Raw genomic sequence first — 19,682 nt, 5'->3', positions numbered from 1 at the left:
TGGTAGAGTGCCTGCCTTACAAGTGTGAGTTCAAACCACAATACTGGAGAGAAAGAGAGAGAGAAAGAGAGAGAGAGAGAGAGAAAGATAGACATTTGGGCTCCACCTTCATCAGTGGAATTGGGATCATTTTAAAAGAGCTGTGGGGTTGCTCTCTGACCCCCCATTTTAAAAAATATTAGTTGGTATATATTTTCCATTCTAAAACGCATGAGAAAAGCAATGTCACATTATTTTCACATCTTGGGTGTGACATAACAAAATATGATCCAAAACAAATGTTGGCTATATGTCTGCCACATTGATGGGAAAATTGATATACTAATTTTAAATTGTTTTATTGTTGTGTTGGGTGGGAGCACACTATGACATTTACACACACTCTTGGGATATATCCTAATTGGATTCACCATCTCCATCTTTCTCCTTTACCCCCTCCCACCATTTCTGGAATGGTTTCAACATGAACTTGAAGCCTCCAGAACTGTAAGCAACACACCTAAGGATGGACCCACTGAAGGCCAAAGAAGGTCTCATCAGCATTTTGGGAAGGTAGCAGCGACAAGGTGAGGTTGGTACAAAGGGTGTCCCCACGAGCCAGGGGCGTGAGGCGCTGGGAGGAGACAATACAGCCCTGGCCAAAGTTCAGACGCAGCAGACTGATGCTGTGGGTTGTGGGCGAGCAGATACCCACGACCAGGGTGTCCTTTCGTGGTGTGGTGGTCCACGCAGAGGAGCAGTTGGTTAGTGTCACCTGAATGTGCAGTCTGTAGATGCCTTCACGATGGACACGCACCTGCCCATTGTCTAACTCTGGTCCATGCAGGAAGGAGCGGCCCAAGGCTGGGCCTGCTTTCCAGGGAAGCCCAGAGTCCTGCCTGGGACCTGAGGACAGAGGGGGAGGGCAACAGGAGGAGGATGGAGATCAGGGAAACCCATGTGGTCATCCAAGCGGTAGAAGGAGATGAAGTTGGGAACATTAGGGGAGGGAGAGAGAAGAAAAAGTAGAGGAAGAGGAGGGAGGTGGAGAGACACCAGGAGACAGAGAAAGACACAGACAGGTACTGAGAGTTGATGCAGTGAACTCCCAATTTTTTTCTTTCTTTTTCTTTTTTGCAGTACTGGATTCGAACTCAGGGCTTCATGCTTACTAGGCATCTGAGTCATGCCTCAGCTCTTTTTGCTCTAGTGATATTTTTTTCTAAAAGATTTGTAGTTTTAAGTTTTTTTTCTTTTATTCATATGTGCATACAATGTTTGGGTCATTTCTCCCTCCTTCCTTCCCCACTCCCCTGCTCTGGTGATTTTGGAGATAGATTCTCACTTTTTGTCCAGGCCAGCCTGGACCATGATCCATTTGGTCACAGGTGCTCTACCACTTGAGCCACTCCATCAGCTCTTTTTTTGTGCTGGATATTTTCCAGATAGGGTCTTGAGAACTATTGGAGTTAAACCTCAATCCTCTTGATCTCTGCCTCCTGAGTAGCTAGGATTATAAGTGTGAGCCACTGGCACCCAGCTGGGGTGTCACTTTTTGCCCTGGTGGCCTTGAACTGGAGTTCTCCCAGTCTCCACTCTGGAGTAGCTGGATTATAGGCATGGGCCACCATGCCCAGATATAGCCACTCTTGAGAGAGACCACAAGAATGAATTAGGGGTTGGGATGGGGGAGAGACAGACAGACAGATAGGCACACACTAGGGACCAGAGAGGGTCAGAGGCTCAAATGGTAGAGCACTTGCCTAGCAAGCATGAGGCTGTGAGTTCAAACCCCAGTACCACCAAAATACAAACAAAAAAACCTCCAAAAACCAGGGAAGGCAGGAGAACAAAGCCCCCCGCCCCACACACACCATTACAAAATGAAATGAACAAAACAATGAGAAAGTCTGGAAGAGCATTAGAGAGAGGCAGGCTGGGAGGGACGGAAGGTCTTCCCACAAACCTCAAGGAAGAATGGCTGGCCCCCACCTCCCTCAGGTCTTTCTTCCATGCCCTTCTCAGGGGTACCCACCACAGGACCCCACATTAAATGGCAGCTCCAACTCTGGCATGCCACACCCCATCCCTCTCTTTATCCCCTACCCCCAACATTCTCTGCCTACTTTATTCTACTTGGCCCTACTATGTATTTACTTGGTCATTTGTTTTCAGGGCTGGGGATGGAACCCAGGGCATGGGGCATGCTAGGCAGGACCCCCGAGCCACAGCGCAGCCCTGTTCCTCTGTTCCTAGTCACTGCTGGTCACCAGAAGGCGAGCTTCCAGAGGGCAGGGTCCTGCTTGCTTTATTCTCTCTTGGGGCCCCTGTGATGCTGCCTGCTTCCTGCAAGATACTCAGGTCTCCCTGGTAGAATGAATGAAGGAGTGTGGATGACAAGAAGCAGAGTGGCTATTTTTGGTTTTTCCAAGAGAAAAGAACGGAGAGAAAGAGGGAGGCTGTGTGTATCTGGAAACACACACCTGTTCTCTCTCTCCTCTCTCTCTCTCTCTCTCTCTCTCTCTCTCTCTCTCTCTCTCTCTCTCTCTCTCTCTCTCTCTCTCTCTCTCTCTCTCTCTCCTTTCTCTCCCCTTATCTGTCTCTCCCTCTTTCTCTCTTGGACTGGAGTTGGAACTCGGGGCTTCTCTATTGCAAACAGGCTCTCTACATCTTGGGCCACACTTCCACTCCTCCCCATCTCTCTCTTGCATTTGTTTTCTCCCTTTCTCCTTCCCTCCCTTCCTCACTTCCTTCCCTCCTCCCTGCTTCGTCCTCCCCCCACCACACCCACATTGCACGCAGGGCCCCCATCTTACCTGTGAGATTCAAGTGGAGCTCAGCTACGTCCCACTGGAAGAAAAGACCAGAAAACAGGTACAGCCATAAGCGCACAGAATGTATGGTCCCATGGTCAGGAGTCCCTTTCCTCCTCCCACCTCTTATATTGCAGGACTGACAAGAGGCTTTTCTTCCTGCATTTGAAGACCTAGGGCTGAGCGCACAGCCTCCACCCGCGCCCTTGAGTCCCCCTGATCCCCTAGCTCCCTCTGCCATGCGTCCCCTGGCACACCAGGCAGGTGTCTCTAGAGCTCCCACGGCAGCTTTGTGAAGCCTCTACCGCCCCCCGCCCCCCCGAGTCACTCCGCAGGGGGAACACCGGTGAGGAGTCATCCATCTTCCCTGCGCAGGGTTGCTGCACCTTTCTTTCCCAACCCGGGATCCCCTGGCACCTCCAGGGCCCCTGGGCCCCCTGCCTGTTGTCCCTACACTGGCTCTTCTGTCGCTTCCCTCCCAGCTCTTCCTCTTTCTAATCCACCTCCTTGTGATTTTGCTTTTTCTGTCCTTTGCGCTCTAGTGGAGATCCCTCGGATCTCTCCCGGGTTCCGCGCACTGAAGTCCCCACCTCAGGTCCCCGTGGGCATTTGGCGGGTGCGCGCCTTTTTTCTGCCCTTCCTTCTCCACTCACCCCAGGTTGCTCAGGCGGCTGTCTGCAGAAGCAGCAGTAGATCGTCACCCCAAGCAGAAAGAGGAGCACGATCGCGCGCAGGATGGTCGCCCAGGGCAGGCGAGGCACCACGCGGCAGGCGCCTTCCTCAGCCATCACAGCCGGTGGCCAGTGGCCCGCCCTGCACGCGCTGCTGTCCTCAGTGCAGGGGATGCGCTGGGTCACCAGAAGGCAGAAGGAAACTTCAGCCACCTCAGCCAGCTCAAGGGCTTCTGCCTGCCACGACCTGTGAGGGACCTCTCTGGGGATGTCCGACCCAGGGGGAAGAACTCGCTCTAACAAGAGGCAGGGAAATCCCCGCTAGCTTCTGCCACTCTCCACCTTCCAGAGAATGAAGTGAGGGTGGGGAGTTCCTACCCCACCTGCCCCTCTCACAGAGGGTATTCACCTTCCTGTTTGGCTTCTCACCCTCCCCTTCCTGGTGCTCATTCATTCAGTCAAGGGACCTGTGCTGAGCAGCAGTTAGGCACTGTAGGACACTGTGCTGGGTTTAGGGGGTACAGCAAGCATTCAGGGGTGGGGAGCCAGGTGTGGTGGATAATCCTACATGGGAGGCTGAGGCAGGAAGATCTGGAGTTGCAGGCCAGCCTGGGCTCCATAGCAGGACCCTGTCTGTACCCAGCAAATGAATCAAGAAATGGGAAGTACTTTTCAAGTATTCCCATGCTGGTATCCGTCTTCCCAACCCAGTAGTCAAGTGGGACCAGTTGACTGGGCTGCCAGAGTGGAGGAGAGGAAATGATCTGTGGTCACTTGCATGAGTGACACTTATAAAAATCCCACATGCACATGGGCTCTCTCTCCCCTGTGGTCTCCAAGACCACCTGCTCTTGATTGTTGTGGTGCATTAAATATTCTCTTCCCCACATTTATGACCACCTGGGAACCTCAGCAGAAGACTGCATTTGAAAATAGAAGCTTGGTGGATGGAATAAGGTTAAGAGGGAGACTATGGGTCTTAGCTCCAATGACTGGTGTCATTATGAGAAGAGGAGATGACAGAGACACAGGGAAAATACTGAGTTAAATCAGAAGTGATGCAATGATGCTGTCACAAGTCAAGGAAATGCTGGATGACACCCAGCAGAAACTGGAGAGGCAGAAGGAAGTCTCTCCCTAGAGCTTCTGAGAGAGTGTGGCATTGCTGTCACCTTGATTTCAGAACTCTAGCTTTCAGAAGTCAGAATTGTGACAGAATGCATTTTTGTGGCTTGTTCTATTTTATTTTATTTTTGTGCTGTTGGGGTTTGAACTCAGGGTCTACATCTTGAGCTACTCCACCAGCCCTTTCTTGTGATGGGTTTTTTTTTTTTTGAGATAGGGTCTCATGAACTATTTGCCGGGGCTGGCTTCCAACCTCAATTCTCCTGATCTCTTATTCTTGACTAGCCAGGATTACAGGTATGAGCCACTGGTGCCCAGACATTTTTATGGTCTTAAGCCATCCAATTTGTGTCATTTCCTGATGGTAGCCTCAGCAAACAAATCCCATGCCTAGTTATGGATAGAGAAAGACCCTCCAACTTTCATAGGAACAATATTTATACCAGTAAGTCAATCACTTTTTTTTGCAGTGCTGGGAATAAAAGCCAGGACCTCATGCAAAACTCTACCAATGAACTGTACCTGGCCATCACACCACTCATCATGGTAGTCTGCAAGCTTACTACAGACCATATATGACACATGGAAGTGACCATGGTCTAAGAAGATTTGGTTTTAGACACTGAAGTTGGAAAATTTCATTTGAAACTAGGGGATGAGGTCTGGGTGTGGTAGCATACCATGTAATCCCAGCTATTCAGGAGGTAGGAGGATCACTGTTACCAGCCTGGGGAAAGTTAGCAGGAGAACCCATATGAAAATCAAACTAAAAGTAAAAGGTCTGAGGGTGTGGCACTAGTGGTAGTGTGCCTGCCTAGCAAGTGTAAGGCCCTGAGTTCAAATCCCAGTACTTTCCCCCAAGAAAAGTGGTTGATGACAGTGGCCTGAAATAGGATGAGACGGGGATGGAGTGGGAGAAAATGGTGGAAATATGAGATTTCAGCACCTCTGAGCCAGCATTATTTGCTGATATAGCGGCTGGGCAGGTGTAAGAAAGGTGTGTGAAGACATCAAACAAACCCATAACCCTTCGGGGTCCAGATAATCAGCCTATACTCTCTGGGTCCCCAACTACTTTAAAAAAACTGCCTTCATTGAAGTCCTAGGATTCCAATCTGAGGGTTCAGCTGGGAGCACTCCCAAAATGACTCCCCACCTCCAAGATATCCCAAGCATGGGACATGACCCCAGTTTTTTCCCTAACTGTCTGACTCTCCCCTACTCTGTCATAGGTCTAACTCCCTCCCTGACTCCATTTGTAGAGTTTTCCCTCAGCATCCACCCAGTCACCCAGTCCCAAAGTGGCCGCCCTGTGCAGCCCACTGGTGTGCCTTCCCTGAATGCTGATTCCAGTAAAAATACTTGCTCTAGAGGGGGTTAGCTCTGTGGAGCAGATTTTCCCTGAGGACTCAGAGGCCAAATGTTCTCTCCAGGTCTCTTGGTGACTCAGTTGGGCTCTGATGGAGTGCACTTCCGACTGTGCAGTGTGCATTGTGGTAGTTTGGATGTTAGGTGTTTCCCAAGGTCCATGCATTCAAAGTTTGAGCTCCAGGGTGGCATTATTGGGAGGGGCTGTGGACCTTTAGGAGCTGGGACCTAATAGGAGGTCCTTAGGTCATTGAAAGCGTGCCTCCACAAGGAACTGAGGGATTCTGGCCCCTCCATGTCGCCTCTGCCACTTGTGCCCCACCATCACCATCTTGTACCCCATTAGAGGCCCAGTCTTGGACTGGAATGTTTAAAACCATGAGCCAAACAAATTCTGCCCTTCATCAGAGAGTTCATTACAGGAACAGAAAGATGGTGACTAATACATTCGGAATTCATTTGATATTTTCTGAAACCACTGACAAATGCTCTCGTTAAGGCTGGGGAAGAGATTTTCCATGACCTCCATCCCCTGGCCTCTGAACTCAACTTCCCACTTCCCTCCCTGCCTCTGGTCCTCTAAGTCAGGGCAGTCAGGAGTCCAGCACAGGGAAAGAGAGCTGGGCAGATTGGTTCAGGGGGCACATGGGACACGGGAAGAAAGATCGTTGTCCTTCTGAAGGTGAATGTGGCTTATCTGTGGCTGTGTTCGGTTTTTCCCAGGGGACACCAGGACACTTCTGTCTCTGTTCATGCCTCTGGGTGCCCAGGGCATTTTGAGAGTGCCAACGAAGACTTCCTGTCTGCCAAACTTGGCTGTCCCTCATCTTTCCTCTTCTGTGGCTGACTCCAAGTGGCCATAGGTCTACATCCCTTGGTGTCATCCATGCCAGAGCTTTCAAAAGAAAAGTCACAATGGCCCCTTGGCTTACAGCTTCCCCCTAACTACATTTTATGACCCCCCCAACTACTGGGATTAGAGATAGGATAGGCAGCATAAAGACTCTTCCACTTCATCACTTATTTTCTGCTTATTCCATTCCTGCCCTCATTTCCACTTAGTGAACCAACAGGACGGGATGAGTTGGAGTCAAAAGAACAAGGGACAGTTTTCTCCCAGATGAAAGTCTGGTGGCATCGTTGCTGCTCTGATGACATTTAGAGATGGAGCCCGGATTCTTTCTCTCCTGTGTTTATAACAAGCCAAGAGTGATGCCTTTGTCTGCAAATTCCAAGATGGCACACACCACCATGGCCAAGTTTCAGGCAATCTGGGCTAGGTTATGCTGCAGTAACAAAAAGCTCTCAAATGTCTTTACACACTAAAAATTTATATTCTGCTCACACTACATGCAGATCAACAAGCAGTTCTTCTCATGAGAGATTGAGGGAGGCTCCATTTTTATGTGTGTGTGTGTGTGTGTGTGTGTGTGTAGTGCTGGGGATGGAACCCCAGACTTCATGCATGCTAGGCAAGTGCTCTACCATTGTGCTACATCCCCAGCTGCAAGGCTTCATCTTAATTCTGTAGTGGGAAGGGAAAGTAGAAAATCATAGATGGACCCATGTCCTTGTCACTCACTTTCCATTGGCCAAAGTATGCCACATGTCCTTGCCTAACATCGGGGGATGCAGAGAAGTGGCATGTTTGCATGAACCTGGAAGTTGAAAATTCTAGGAGTCAAGCATTAATCAACTTCACTATCCACCCATGTGATCACCCAAAACTCAGTTCATTCATTCTTCTTGTTTGAAAAATACAGCCATTGGCTGGTGGAGTGGCTCAAGCAGTATGAGCACCTGCTTCGCAAGTATGAGGCCCTGAGTTCAAACCCCAGTGCCACCAAAAAAGAGCAAAATACAGTCATCACTCCCCAGTAGCGGTAACCCATAAGTCCCACAAGTTATAGCATCAAGCACAAAGTCAGTGTGTTTGAGTGAATCCAATAGTCTTTTCATGAGGACTCAAGAGCAAAACCATAGAACTGAAGATACGAGATATCTGCCTCCTTCCCTTCCAGACATCTAGTGGTGAGTCATGGACCCACAATTCACACCCCCATTTAGAAATGGGGGAAATAGGAGGAAAGCAGAATTCATTACTGTTGATCAGTTATGAAACTGGGTGCTCCCAGGCCCCATTCTGCAACTCAGTTCATTATTCTTTGATTCTATCATCAGGCAATTTTTCCTTTTTCATTTCCTTCTTCATCATCCAATATCTGTTCTCTTCTTACTCATAGTAATAGAACCCTTGTAGTTTCAGCTGGGTATATGACCACTCAGAATTGGGACTACATTTCCCAGACTTCCTTACCTTGTTGTAGAGAGAGACTGAGAGGGCACCAAAGCTTTTGGAAAGCAAGTTTATTAAGCAAGCCAGCAGCAACTCAGCAGACTCATGTGCAAAGGCTGAGTACCAAGAACAAAGGGGGCTTTCCTTATACACCATTTAGAGCAGGTTACAGAAATCAGGGTGGGGAGGTTGGTTGGGTAGCAGCTTGTCCCATACATAATCACATGTTATTTCATTGGCTGTTTTAACCTGGGGTGAGGTGACCCTCCTCTGGTCTCCAGGTAACATTCCCCAACTCCAGTTGTCCTTTGTTTCACTGTTGCACTCATTTATCTCTCTTCCCCCTCCCTACCTTCCTGCCACATTCCCCCATTTGATGCTTGGACCCACTCCTGGGTCAAAAAGTATCATCTTGATAAAGACCGCAGTTCAGGGGGATTAGCATGGTAATATCAGGCATGCGCATAAGACAGGGAACATTGTCCCTATTAAGGCCTTGAACCCACCTAAGGTTGAGAATCAGCCCCCAATAGGTCATTGGGACTTTATTCCTTTTAGGTCTGCACAAGGATATGGGCAAGCTTTTTAAAATTTTGTTGGTAATCTCTTTAATTACCTTAGTCTCATCATCAATCTGTAAACAACAGTTACTCAGATTGAGATTATTCCAGGCTACGTAGCCAGCGGGTGAGTTTGGAGCGCCTTGCCATTGGGAGCCCCAATCACTGAGTCTCCTGAGTAGCATCATTGTAAAACTTTTGTCCCAAGCAGATCAAGTCCCCTACCAGGGTGGAGAATTGGCCTTTTGGACAGGAGATACAGTAATTCCCAGTAATAGAGGTTTTTAGGAGCCAAATGCTCTCCCCATGGCTGGGGGGAGTGGTTTCATTAAAGGGCTCTTGTGGGATTAGCTCTTTTGCCTCCCATGGCCAATGATCTCTCATATTTATTCCTCCACAAACATAATACAAAGATCTATTAAGAGTTTGTGCTATGGACTCTGCTAGTGAGAGGAACAGGTTTTTGGTTTTAAATGAGATGGGAAACTCACTTTGTGTCTCCTTGTAAAAGGAGTGAAAGACCTGGTATGGGGAGCTCTCATGAGTGAGTTGAAAATGCCGCAATGTACTTTGGGCCTTTTTTTTTTTAAAAGATTAGAATGTCAAACTTTTCCCCATTTTCCCAGCCTGTTTCATTGAGGTTGAAAGTAGTGAAATATACAGGGATACAGGCACCAAGAGTGCAGTCGGGGTTGTTTCCCTTTTTCTAAAGGAGCAGCAGTTTCATGTGAGGTATGGACCTCCCCTTTTAGCCAAGTTGCCCACCTTTCACAACCCCAATAAGGGCAGTGGAGTTGTTCATAGTACGCACAACCAGATGTCTCACTGTCATCTTTTGGACATATATACTTGTTATTTAACTTGCAGGTCCTTTCCCAGGCTATCCCCCCACAGTTGCCCCAATGCCCACTGTTTTCAGCTATTGCAGTACACACATTAAAGTATATGGACACAGGTTTGTTGGGGTCATTAACCTGGGTGGGTTTAACAAGCTTCCCACTGCTACTGAAGATTTGGACCACTAGCCATTGCTCTTGAGGGCAATAGATGGGGTTAAAACAGATATACTGACCATGATGAAAACACACTGAGTAGGTGGTATGGCTGTGGGTGCATGACCCAACAATGGTGCCTGCACAAAACACTTCCTGCTTGGGTAGTGCGCATACATGAGCCACAGTCCAAAGTGTGGGGGTCCCCAGGTAGAAAGCTAACCAAGATTAGCAAAAAGAATATACAGAATGGACTTATCCTCAAAGGTGGTATGGGTGACTCTTCAAGCTTCCACCATGCATAGACTAGTCACTTTCCAGAGCGAGTAGAGGAGGGTTGATGTCTCATTGTCCGTGGTTTCCTGTTGTCTACTGGGAAGCAGGGTCCTGTTGGGGAAGAGTGCTAGTGTTCTGAAGGTTATCTTGTATGGATAGACTGGGTCAGGGATGCACTCCCATTCCAGGGAAGCTGGCTTCACTTGGCTGTACTGGATCCAGGGAATGGTCTCTGCTACCTTAACTGCTGTGAGGGTGGACAAAACAACAGTAAAAGTGCCCTTCTAGTGGGGCATTATAGTTGAACATTCCATTTCTTTGTCCAAACAGCATCCCTTGGTTTATAAGGGTTTGTGGGAGCTTCAGGCTAACAGGGAGTCTCTCTCTTACCCAATCATTGATTTTTGAGAGAGTCAAATCAAGGGCCCATATCTGCTGTCTCAGAGTGAGGTCACCTATTTTCTTAAGGTCCCCTCACATGCCCTTGATTAATGGGGGTGGACACCCAAAAAGCATTTCAAAAGGGGAGAAACCTGTCTGCTAGTTGGGGCCTGACTTAATCCTGAGCAAGGCAGTAATTGATCCCATAATAGGTGGGTCTCCTGGCATAGTTTTTCCAATTGTAATGTTAGAGTCCTGTTTATACATTTTATTTTTCCTGAACTCTGGGGGTGGTAGGCTGTGTGTAGCTTTTATTTTTCATCTCTTAGCTATTAACTGTACCACATCAGCCATAAAGGCCAGCCCATTGTCTGACCCAATAGACACAGATATTCCGTATTGAGGGATGATTTTCTTTAACAGGCACCTGGCCACTTTTTGGGCTTTCTCAGTCAGAGTAGGGAAGGCTTTTATCCATCCTCAGAAGGTGCAGACAAACACCAGCAAATATCTGGGATTGTTTCTGACACACAGATTGCACTTTCACATACTGTCTTACTTATGCTGGAGAGCTTGGGGACATAAAAATGCTGGGCCAAGGTGGTCTCAAGAGCTATTTGTCCTGAGTGAGTTCCTTCATGGAACTGCTTGACAAATGTAGGAGCCAGTGACTCAGGTATGGCAATATGGCCATCAGTAAACTTCCACCATCTATCCTGTAAAAAATTTCCTCCTTTAGTCTCAATCCAAGCCTGTTTTGTGAAGTATACCTTGGATCCTATTCAGATAAGAGACACAAGAACAAGGCAGCTGCCAGTGAGGCCAAGGTTTGCCCTCCTGTGGGGGCTGCTCACTTGGCTTCCCTATCAGCCTTTTGATTTCCCCAAACAGCTTTTGTCTCCCCCTTCTGGTGCCCTTGGCAGTACATGACTGCTACTGGCTTAGGGGCCTATACAGCTTTTAGTAATTTTAGAATTTCTGTCCATATTTAACACTTGTTTCCAAGTTAGAAGTCCAGACTGGCAGTGGTCATGTTTTTAATGACAGCTTCCAGAGTCACTACTGCATATCCAGCAAAATGTGTGTCTTTTTGGACAAAGCTGTTGCCATCTGTGAAACACTCAACATCCAGATAACTAATGGACTGGTTGGTTAAGCCTGGCCAGCTGGAGAATGCCTCATCCATAATCTCTAAACAGTCATGCTCCAGTGGGCCTGAATTAACCCATAATAGGAGGCTGGGTTTAGAGTCTTAACAACCTCTCACTGGACATGCAGGTTTTTACATAACATTCTTTGATATTTGACCATTCGGGAGTTTGTTAACCAATAATTTTCCTTACATTCCATGAGAGTCAAAACAGAGTGGGGAACTTGGACTGTGAGTTTTTGTCTCAAAGTAAGTTTGTCTGCTATAGCCGCCAAGATGGCAGGAGCTGCCAGGGTGCACAGGCAGGGCAGCCAGACTTGGGAATCTGTATCAAGTTACTTTGATAAATAGGCCACTTGGCAGTGCCAGGAATGTAGCAGCTGGGTCAAGACTCCTACAGCTCTCAGTCTCTCATGTACATATAGGAAGAAGGGACTTATCATATCTGGCAGGCCCAGAGCAGGGGCATTTGTGAGTGCCCTCTTCATTTTTTAAAGGCTTTTTTTTGGTTTCTCTCCCCATACCTTGTGTTCCCACTCTCCCCACTTTGTGGCTTCATAAAGGGGTTTTTTTCAAGACAGAGTAACTGGGGATCCAGATCCAGCAGAAACCTGCAGCTCCTAGAAATTCTCTAATCTGTACAGTGACACAAATGGGGTTGGGGACTCCTCAGGGTCCCCCATTAATATATATATATATATACATATTTTTTTTTCACTTTTTACATTTTTCCCAGTACTTGGAAGCTGCTGCCACCCTGGCTACCATAACCTTACATGCTTTCTCTAGGGAGGCTGTAACTATGTGGGCTGACTGAGGACTGTGTCCTGTCAGCAGCCAATATAAGGAACCATCTGAGTGTTTCAGGCTCCCCTACAAACACTTCAAAAACTCTATTGACTATGACCTTATCTAATGACCTCTCTGAGGACCATCCTACCCCAAAAGTAGGCCATTTTATTTTACAGAAGGTCCTAAGCTTGTCAGGAGTCAGTTTGACCCCATAATCTCCTTTAAATCCCCTCTTAAAGTTCTAGGGGGGGGGTGTTCTTACTCTGACCTCCTCCCATTCCTCACATTTGCCAGATGTCTAGACAGAGACAAAGATGAGGGATGAGGGCTATGAAGAGGAGGTAAGGGGGTCCTCCTTTCTGGCATGCAGGGGAAAACACCACCAGTAGCTTTATCTGTCTCTGGAAGCTCCCCTTGCAGGGATTTAGGAATCATTTGGCCATTGTGAATCCAAATAAGCCCTGGACTGGAGGACCTGTTAGGGCTCACCCCAGACCATATGAGTTCACCAAGGACCCATGGATCAGGACTCACTTTGTAATCAGGCTACATCTTAGGCTTGCACTTTCACACACTCTTACATAGCACATTACTTGCACCCTGCTCCCTGAACCTGAAAGACACATTTCACCCAAAGGGCATTACTTGGGTGCCTTTTAAGAGTTGATCAGACTCCCCTTCTGCCTCCTAAGGCAGGCCTGAATTTGAACCTGAGTTCTTACCAGTCTGATGAGCAGGGCTCTCAGATTGGTTCCCAAACCTTTCCAGGTTCCTTTGTGCAACCAGAACTCACTTCTTTGGCTCACTATGAGAAAGGCTCCCTCCCATAGATCAACAAGGTCTGGTGGCACCTGTCAGGGGAAGCCCTCCCAGTGGGCCAGGAACCTTGAGCCAGTGTCAAGGAAGTGAAAATGCCACCCTCCAAATCCTGGGTGGGCCCCCAGAAATGTTTCAAGAGGGCTCAAACAGAGACTGAGAGGACACCAAAGCTTTTGGAAAGCAAGTTGATTAAGCAAGCTGATAGCAACTCTGTGGACTCATGTCCAAAGGCTGAACACTAAGAACAAAGGGGGCTTTCTTTATATACCATTTAGAGCAGATTAGAGAAACGGGAGTACAGCTTGCTCCATACATAATCACATGTTATTTCATTGGCTATTTTAACCTCTGGGATGACATGACTCTCCTCTGGTCTCCAAGTAATGTTCCCCAACTCTGGTTTTCCTTTGTTGTACTGTAGCACTCATTAATCTCTCTTCCCCCTCTCTGCCTTCTTGCCACAGCCTGACTTATGGGACTAAAGGTAGCAATGTGAATATGTTCTAGCCAATGAGTGGTGAGAGAAAGTACTGCAACTACTTCCCTTAAAGGTAGGGCAGTGTCTTCCTTTCATTTTCCCACTTTTACCTGGGAGTGGTGGTGCCCCATCTTTGGTTCTAAAGACAGAGGAAAAATTCTTGTTTTGTCAGAGATATAGGGAAGATTTGGGCTCCTGAAGACTTTGCAGAGTCAGGATAAAGCACCAAGCCAGACTTTCATTTAGGAGATTTTTTTTTAAGACAGGGTCTTTCTATGCCTGGCCTGAAACTTGTGATTCTCCTTCAGCTCTCTGAGTGCTAGAATTACAGATATGTCCCATGGGACACTGTCTAGACAATTGGGTTTTATTGCTTCCTTATTTACTATTCTTCAGGAATGGTCCAGAAATGCAGCCATCACTTACAGCAGTTTTCACTTATCTATTGTGCAATAAACTACTTTGCATTTGGTGACTTTAAGGTAATAATGTTTTTTTCTTATAATTCTGTGGTTTGTTACCAATCAGCTCACTGGTGTCCTTTTTCTTTACCTGGATAGGTATTTTTTCATTGCTGGTTATTCTGAGATCCAGGTATTTTTAGAATTCTGGGCATCTGGCAGCAGTGAATGGCAGTAGCAAGCAGGTACCTCTTGTATACCTCTTATATAGGTCTCAGGTGTTGGGAATTTTAACCTTACAGCAACACGTGTCACAGCTCTTGGGATTAAGATGTCAGGCTTCTCATTTCTTGATAGTGGTGGCTAGTGTTACAGCTTCTGGATTTCTTCCAGTGACCAGATCCCACAATTTCTCTTCCCTGGGTTCTTACAGCCTTCTGTTTTTCTTCAGCCTTAGCTCTCCACCCTCCCTTGCCTTCTCTTTACTTTCACTGTCCCTGTTGTCCATGTCAATTCTGTCACCTGCATTTTTTTCCCTGGATGCTCTCACTGCTACTGCTGCTGGGACAGAAGCTGTGTCTGCCACTGGTGCTGCCTCTGCCACTGTCATCACTGCTGCCAGGGGACTGGAAACTACCTCTACCTTTGCCACTACTGTTAAGTGGGTACAGCCTTTGCCACTGCTGCTGGCTTAGCTGGTACAGTGGCTATAGTTGCTTCTGCCACCGCTTCTCCTTTCTTCATGTTAACAGCTCAGCCCACTCTACTGATGGTGAAGATAAAAAGTAGTCAAGAAGAGGTCACGTGACTGAGGCCTTTACAGGCCATCACGTTGCAACACCAGGAATCAACACAGGATGGGGTCTCCTGGCTGACACCTATAATGAGACAAGCAGCCTGCTTACATAGTCATACAGTGGATGTGGCCAGGGTGTCTGCATCAATCAGGGAAATCCTTTATGCAAATGAAGGACTGTTTGCACCAATCGTGGCCCAGCCCCTTATGCAAATGATTGTGTTTGTACCAATCACAGGCCTTCTGTTGGGTCTGGCTGCTTATCTGGTGGCCTTTGCCTGAGGCAGCCAGAGGGGAAGGTCTAACAGCTGTCAGTTAGGGAGTCAACTTGCCTCACCCTCAACATGTTTACCTTATTTAAAGGAAAACATTAAAAGGGGTGCTTAAAATAAAGGCTTATCATTCACACCACAGTGATTTAACAGTATTTAACACTGCTGGAACAATGGGTTCCTCCTGCCCAGGTGCCCCAAAGAAAGATGGGTCATTCTAATCTGTCTCTGTTTGGCTCAGCTGTGTGGTTCTTCTGCTTTGTGTAGCATTGGCTGATGAACACAAGCTTTTAATTGGAACTGAAATATTCAAGATGGGTTCCCTTACATGGCTGGCATCTTATTTCCAGTGTGATCTTTTGTCATTCAGTAGCCCAGCCTCAGGTTTTAAAAAATTGATTGAACATATACTTACTGAGTTCCTGCTCTGTGTAAGGTACTAATAAAATGGTGCACAAAATAGAGTTCCTGCCCTCTTGGAGAGTGCATTCGCTAAGCGTCCTCCATGGGTCAGGGCCAGGTTTCTTGCATTTTGTTTTCTTGTTTTTAAATAAATACAGTCTCTGTTAATATTCCAACAACTCTGAGAGATAAGAAGTATTGTCTTGAGATTCACTCTTGAATTTTCAGCAACAAGTAGAATTTTGAAAACAACCATTGATACTGCCATAGTGTGGATGAGGATGCAGTGGGCAATATAAGAAACTTAGCTTACAGACCATAGCATCTTGTCAAAAGCTAACCACAGAGCCAAAACTCAAACACAAAGTTTATTCTGACTGCAAAGTTTATCTTTGTATACAATTCCTCATCCTCTGCAGTCAAGGTCCAGCTGATGCCATAATTACAAAGCATCTTAAAGATGGTGTTGGGGCCAAGTGTGATTACAGGATTACATGCTGATAATCCCAGCACCTGGGAGGCTGAGGCAGAAGGATTGAGAGCCTAAGGTCATTCTGGAATACACAGTGAGACACTGTCTCAAAAGGAAAAAACAAAAAAGAATGGGACTGGGGTGTGGCTTTGCATGCACAAAAACAAAACAGCAAAACTAAAATTAAAACACCAAAATCCAAACCAAACCAACAGCAGCAACAACAAAAATAGCTGAGTTTGAAGAGCAGTTTTAGGGTCAGAGCAAAATGCACAAAGTTCCCACACATCCCCTGTGTCCACTGTAGTGTCACATTTGTAGCAATCAATGAACCTACATTGACACCATTCTCACCCAAAGTCCCTAGCGTACACTAGGGCATGCTGGTGTATATTCTGTGGGCTCTGACAAGTGAATAATGACATATTCACCATTGTTTCATACAGAACAGTGTCACTGCTGAAATACACCCTATGCTGCACTGATTCATCCCTCACTCCTGCTCACCCTGCCAACTGCTGGTTTCTCTATTGTCTCTGTATTTTTGTCCTGGCCAGAATGGCATAGAGGGGAATCATGCAGAGTGTGTCCTTTTCAGATTGGCTTCCTTCCCAAGTTACATGCATTTAAGTTTCTTCCATGTCATTTCATGGTTTTTCAGGGCTAAGTAATATTCAATTGCCTGGATATACCATTAGTGTACTGAAGGAAACCTTTTAAAAATTTTTATTGTGCTGGGTAGAGGTTCATTGAGGCAAATATATGCAAAGGTTCTTACAATATATCAAACTTGAATATCTACCATTTTCCTTTTCCCCTCCCCCATTCTAGAAATTGTTTCAACAGGTATCTTTTCTGTCCATTTACATTCATGTGTATGCAGTATTTGCACCATATTCACCCTCTTGCACCCTTTCCCCATCTCCTCCCTCTTCTCCCTGGTATCAACACTCCTCCCTCTGCAGGACCTGTTCCACCCTCGTTTTTTGATTTTACAAAAGAAAGGAAAAAGAAATGGCATTTTTGCCTGTTTAAGATAGCTGCACACAGAGTTTCCTTGCAGTACTTCCATGTATATATGTATTGTAGCCCTATTTGGTTCATCTTACTATTTTTCTTCTTTCTGCTTTAGTCTCCTTCTTCTGGTTGTTTCAACCAGTTTAAAAATTCTAAATTCATTCTTTTAAAGAGAATACATCAACTATATTCACCTTAATTTCCTTTTTTTACCTGCCCCCTCTCCTATGTGACCCTCCCTTAGCTTGACATGTTTTTCAAAATATTGCTGTATTTGTATTAGGTCTATAGTCCACATATGAGCGAAAACACGTGGCTTTTGGCCTTCTGAACCTGGCTAACTTCACTTAAGATGATGTTCTCCATTCCCATCCATTTTCCAGCAAATGAAAAAATTTCATTCTTCTTTGTGGCTAAGTAAAATTCCATTGTGTATAAATGCCACATTTTATTGGTGTTTCCATAGCTTAGTTATTGTGAATAGTGCTGCAATAAACATGGGTGTGCAGGTGCCTTTGTTGTAACCTAACTTATTTCCCTTCAGGTGTATCTCTAGGAGTGATACTGCTGGGTTATACGGCAGGTCTATTTTTAGTTTATTCAAGAGCCTCCATATTGTTTTCTATAGTGGTTGTACTAGTTTACATTCCAACCAGCAGTGAATGAGAGTTTCTTTTCCCCCACATCCTCGTCAACATTTGTTGTCATTGTGTTCTTGATTGTAGCCATTCTAACAGGGGTAAGGTGGAATCTTAATGTGGTTTTGATTTGCATTTCCTTTATGGCCAGGGATGGTGAGCATTTTTTCATGTGTTTTTTTATCCTTTTGGACGTCTTCCTTTGAAACTGATCTGTTCAATTCATTTGCCCATTTCTTCTTTGGGTCATTAATTTTTTGCGAATTTAGTTTCTGGAGCTCTCTGTGTATTCTGGTTATTAATCCCTTATAAGATGTAAAACTCGCAAAGATTTTCTCTTGTTCTGTGGGTTACCTCTTCAGTCTGGTGACCATTTCTTTTGTTGTGCAGGAGCTTTTTAGTTTCATGTAGTCCCATTTGCCAATCCTTTCTCTTAGTTGCTGAGCCATTTTAATTCTGCATAGGAAGTCATCATCTATGCAAGCAACATTCCATTGCCTGGGGGTACCATTCGTGTACTGAAGGATATTTTGATGCTTCCAAGTTTTGGCAGTTCTGAACACAGCCTTGTAGTGAGATTGAGGGTCACATGATAGGTGTGCTCTGCTCTGTTAGGAACTGTCAACTGTTTTGGCAAGTGCCCATCCCATACTGCCATCACTGGTGTACAAGGGTACTGTTTATTTTGCACCCTAAATTATGCTTGGCATGGTTAGTCACAATAGTTGTAGGCATTCTGGTGGCAATTTACTGTCATTTTAATTTGCATTGTTAGCATCTTTTTTTGTGTCTACCTTCAGTTTATCTTCTTTTGGGATGCACCTATTCAGTTTTTGACCATTTTTTTCCACTGAGGTTTTGTCTTCATATTCACTTGTAAGAAAACATTATGTATGCTAAGTACAAAGCCTTTTGCAGATGCTTCATCTAAAATATGTAAATATTTTCTCCTCTGTGATTGCTTTCCATTTTCTTCATGCTTGCTAGGCAGGCACACTATTGCTTGAGCCACTCCCTCAAGAACGAACACTTTCAATCTTTGTAAAGTCCATTTGATCACTCTTTTATGGTTCATGCTTTTAGTGTCTTAGCCAAGAAATCTTTACTTAACCCAATGTCACAGAAATTTTTTTTCTTTCAGGAGTTTTATAGCTTTAGTTCTTACATTTTGGTCTACAATTCACAGTGAGTTAATTTCTGTGCAGGTGTGAGATAATGGCTTAGGTTATTTTTTTTTCATAAAGATGTCCTCATTGAGTTACTTGGTGTCTTTGTAAAAAAAGACATATCTATCTTAATCCACCATTGTATTCTATGTGATCTATGTGTTTATTCTTATGCTATTACCATATGGTCCTGGTTATTTATCTTGATTATAGAGGTCTTAAAAATCCAGTAGCATATATTCAACTTGTTTTCCTTTTCCAAAATTCTTTAGCTGTTTTAGGTCCTTTTTCCTAATCACTAACCCATAAAGATGCCAGCACCCTGTGTTCACCACAGCCAAGATACAGAATCAACCTGTGAATGGAAAAATGAGCCTCTGAAAAAGGAGATACTGCCATTTGTGACAGTACAGATCAACCCAGAGGACATGGTGCAGAGAGAGTAAGCCAGGTCAAGAAACACAATACTGTGTGATCTTATTTTTCTGCAGAACCTTTTTCAAAAGTAAAATAAATAAATTGAAGATTTTGTTAATGAAGTGGGGTGTCAGCTTTGAGAAGCAGGCAGATCCAGGTACTGTAAAGGTGAAAGGCTTTTTATTTCCCTTGCTTCTAGCTGCTGTTCCCCCATCAATAGATTCAGAAGTCTTTTGCATACTGTCTGAGCCCCTCCAGAGGAAGGTCCACGAAGTCTCATTCCAAATGAGAACTGGCACTGTTGACCAGTGTTCAAAATTAGTCAACATGACTGAATTGAGACACAGGTCATCCATCACAGTAAAGGCATTTCAGTGGTGACAGTGAGACCTCTGACAATT

General features: G+C 45.6%; 1 protein-coding gene and 1 non-coding gene across 2 annotated transcripts; one reads left to right on the top strand and one right to left on the bottom strand.

The window, feature by feature from the left end:
* Nucleotides 1-416: 416 nt before the first annotated feature.
* On the bottom strand, nt 417-9,614 carry LOC109679328 (CD70 antigen-like). Its single transcript, XM_020154565.2, has 4 exons — nt 9,578-9,614; nt 3,446-3,759; nt 2,796-2,829; nt 417-885 (listed from the first exon to the last, which is right to left on the bottom strand). The coding sequence occupies exons 1-4, from the start codon at nt 9,612-9,614 to the stop codon at nt 500-502; spliced, it is 771 nt and encodes a 256-aa protein (XP_020010154.2). The 3' UTR covers nt 417-499.
* A 9,939-nt stretch (nt 9,615-19,553) lies between these two features.
* On the top strand, nt 19,554-19,682 carry LOC141417097 (small nucleolar RNA SNORA1). Its single transcript, XR_012441717.1, has one exon. It is a non-coding gene; the product is annotated as a small nucleolar RNA SNORA1 (small nucleolar RNA).

The sequence above is a fragment of the Castor canadensis genome, chromosome 14 (assembly GCF_047511655.1).
Source record: "Castor canadensis chromosome 14, mCasCan1.hap1v2, whole genome shotgun sequence".
Classification (NCBI taxonomy): Eukaryota; Metazoa; Chordata; class Mammalia; order Rodentia; family Castoridae; genus Castor; species Castor canadensis.
This window is presented reverse-complemented; position numbering and strand designations above follow the sequence as displayed.

Excerpts from the sequence above, each read along its gene's own strand:
- LOC109679328 (XM_020154565.2), bottom strand. The coding sequence starts at position 9,614 with ATGAACAACTCCACTGCCCTTATTGGGGTTGTGAAAG. Across the intron at positions 2,830-3,445 it reads AGCCGCCTGAGCAACCTGGG|TGGGACGTAGCTGAGCTCCA; the intron begins GTGAGTGGAGAA and ends CTTTTCTTCCAG. Across the intron at positions 886-2,795 it reads GCTCCACTTGAATCTCACAG|GTCCCAGGCAGGACTCTGGG; the intron begins GTAAGATGGGGG and ends CTCTGTCCTCAG.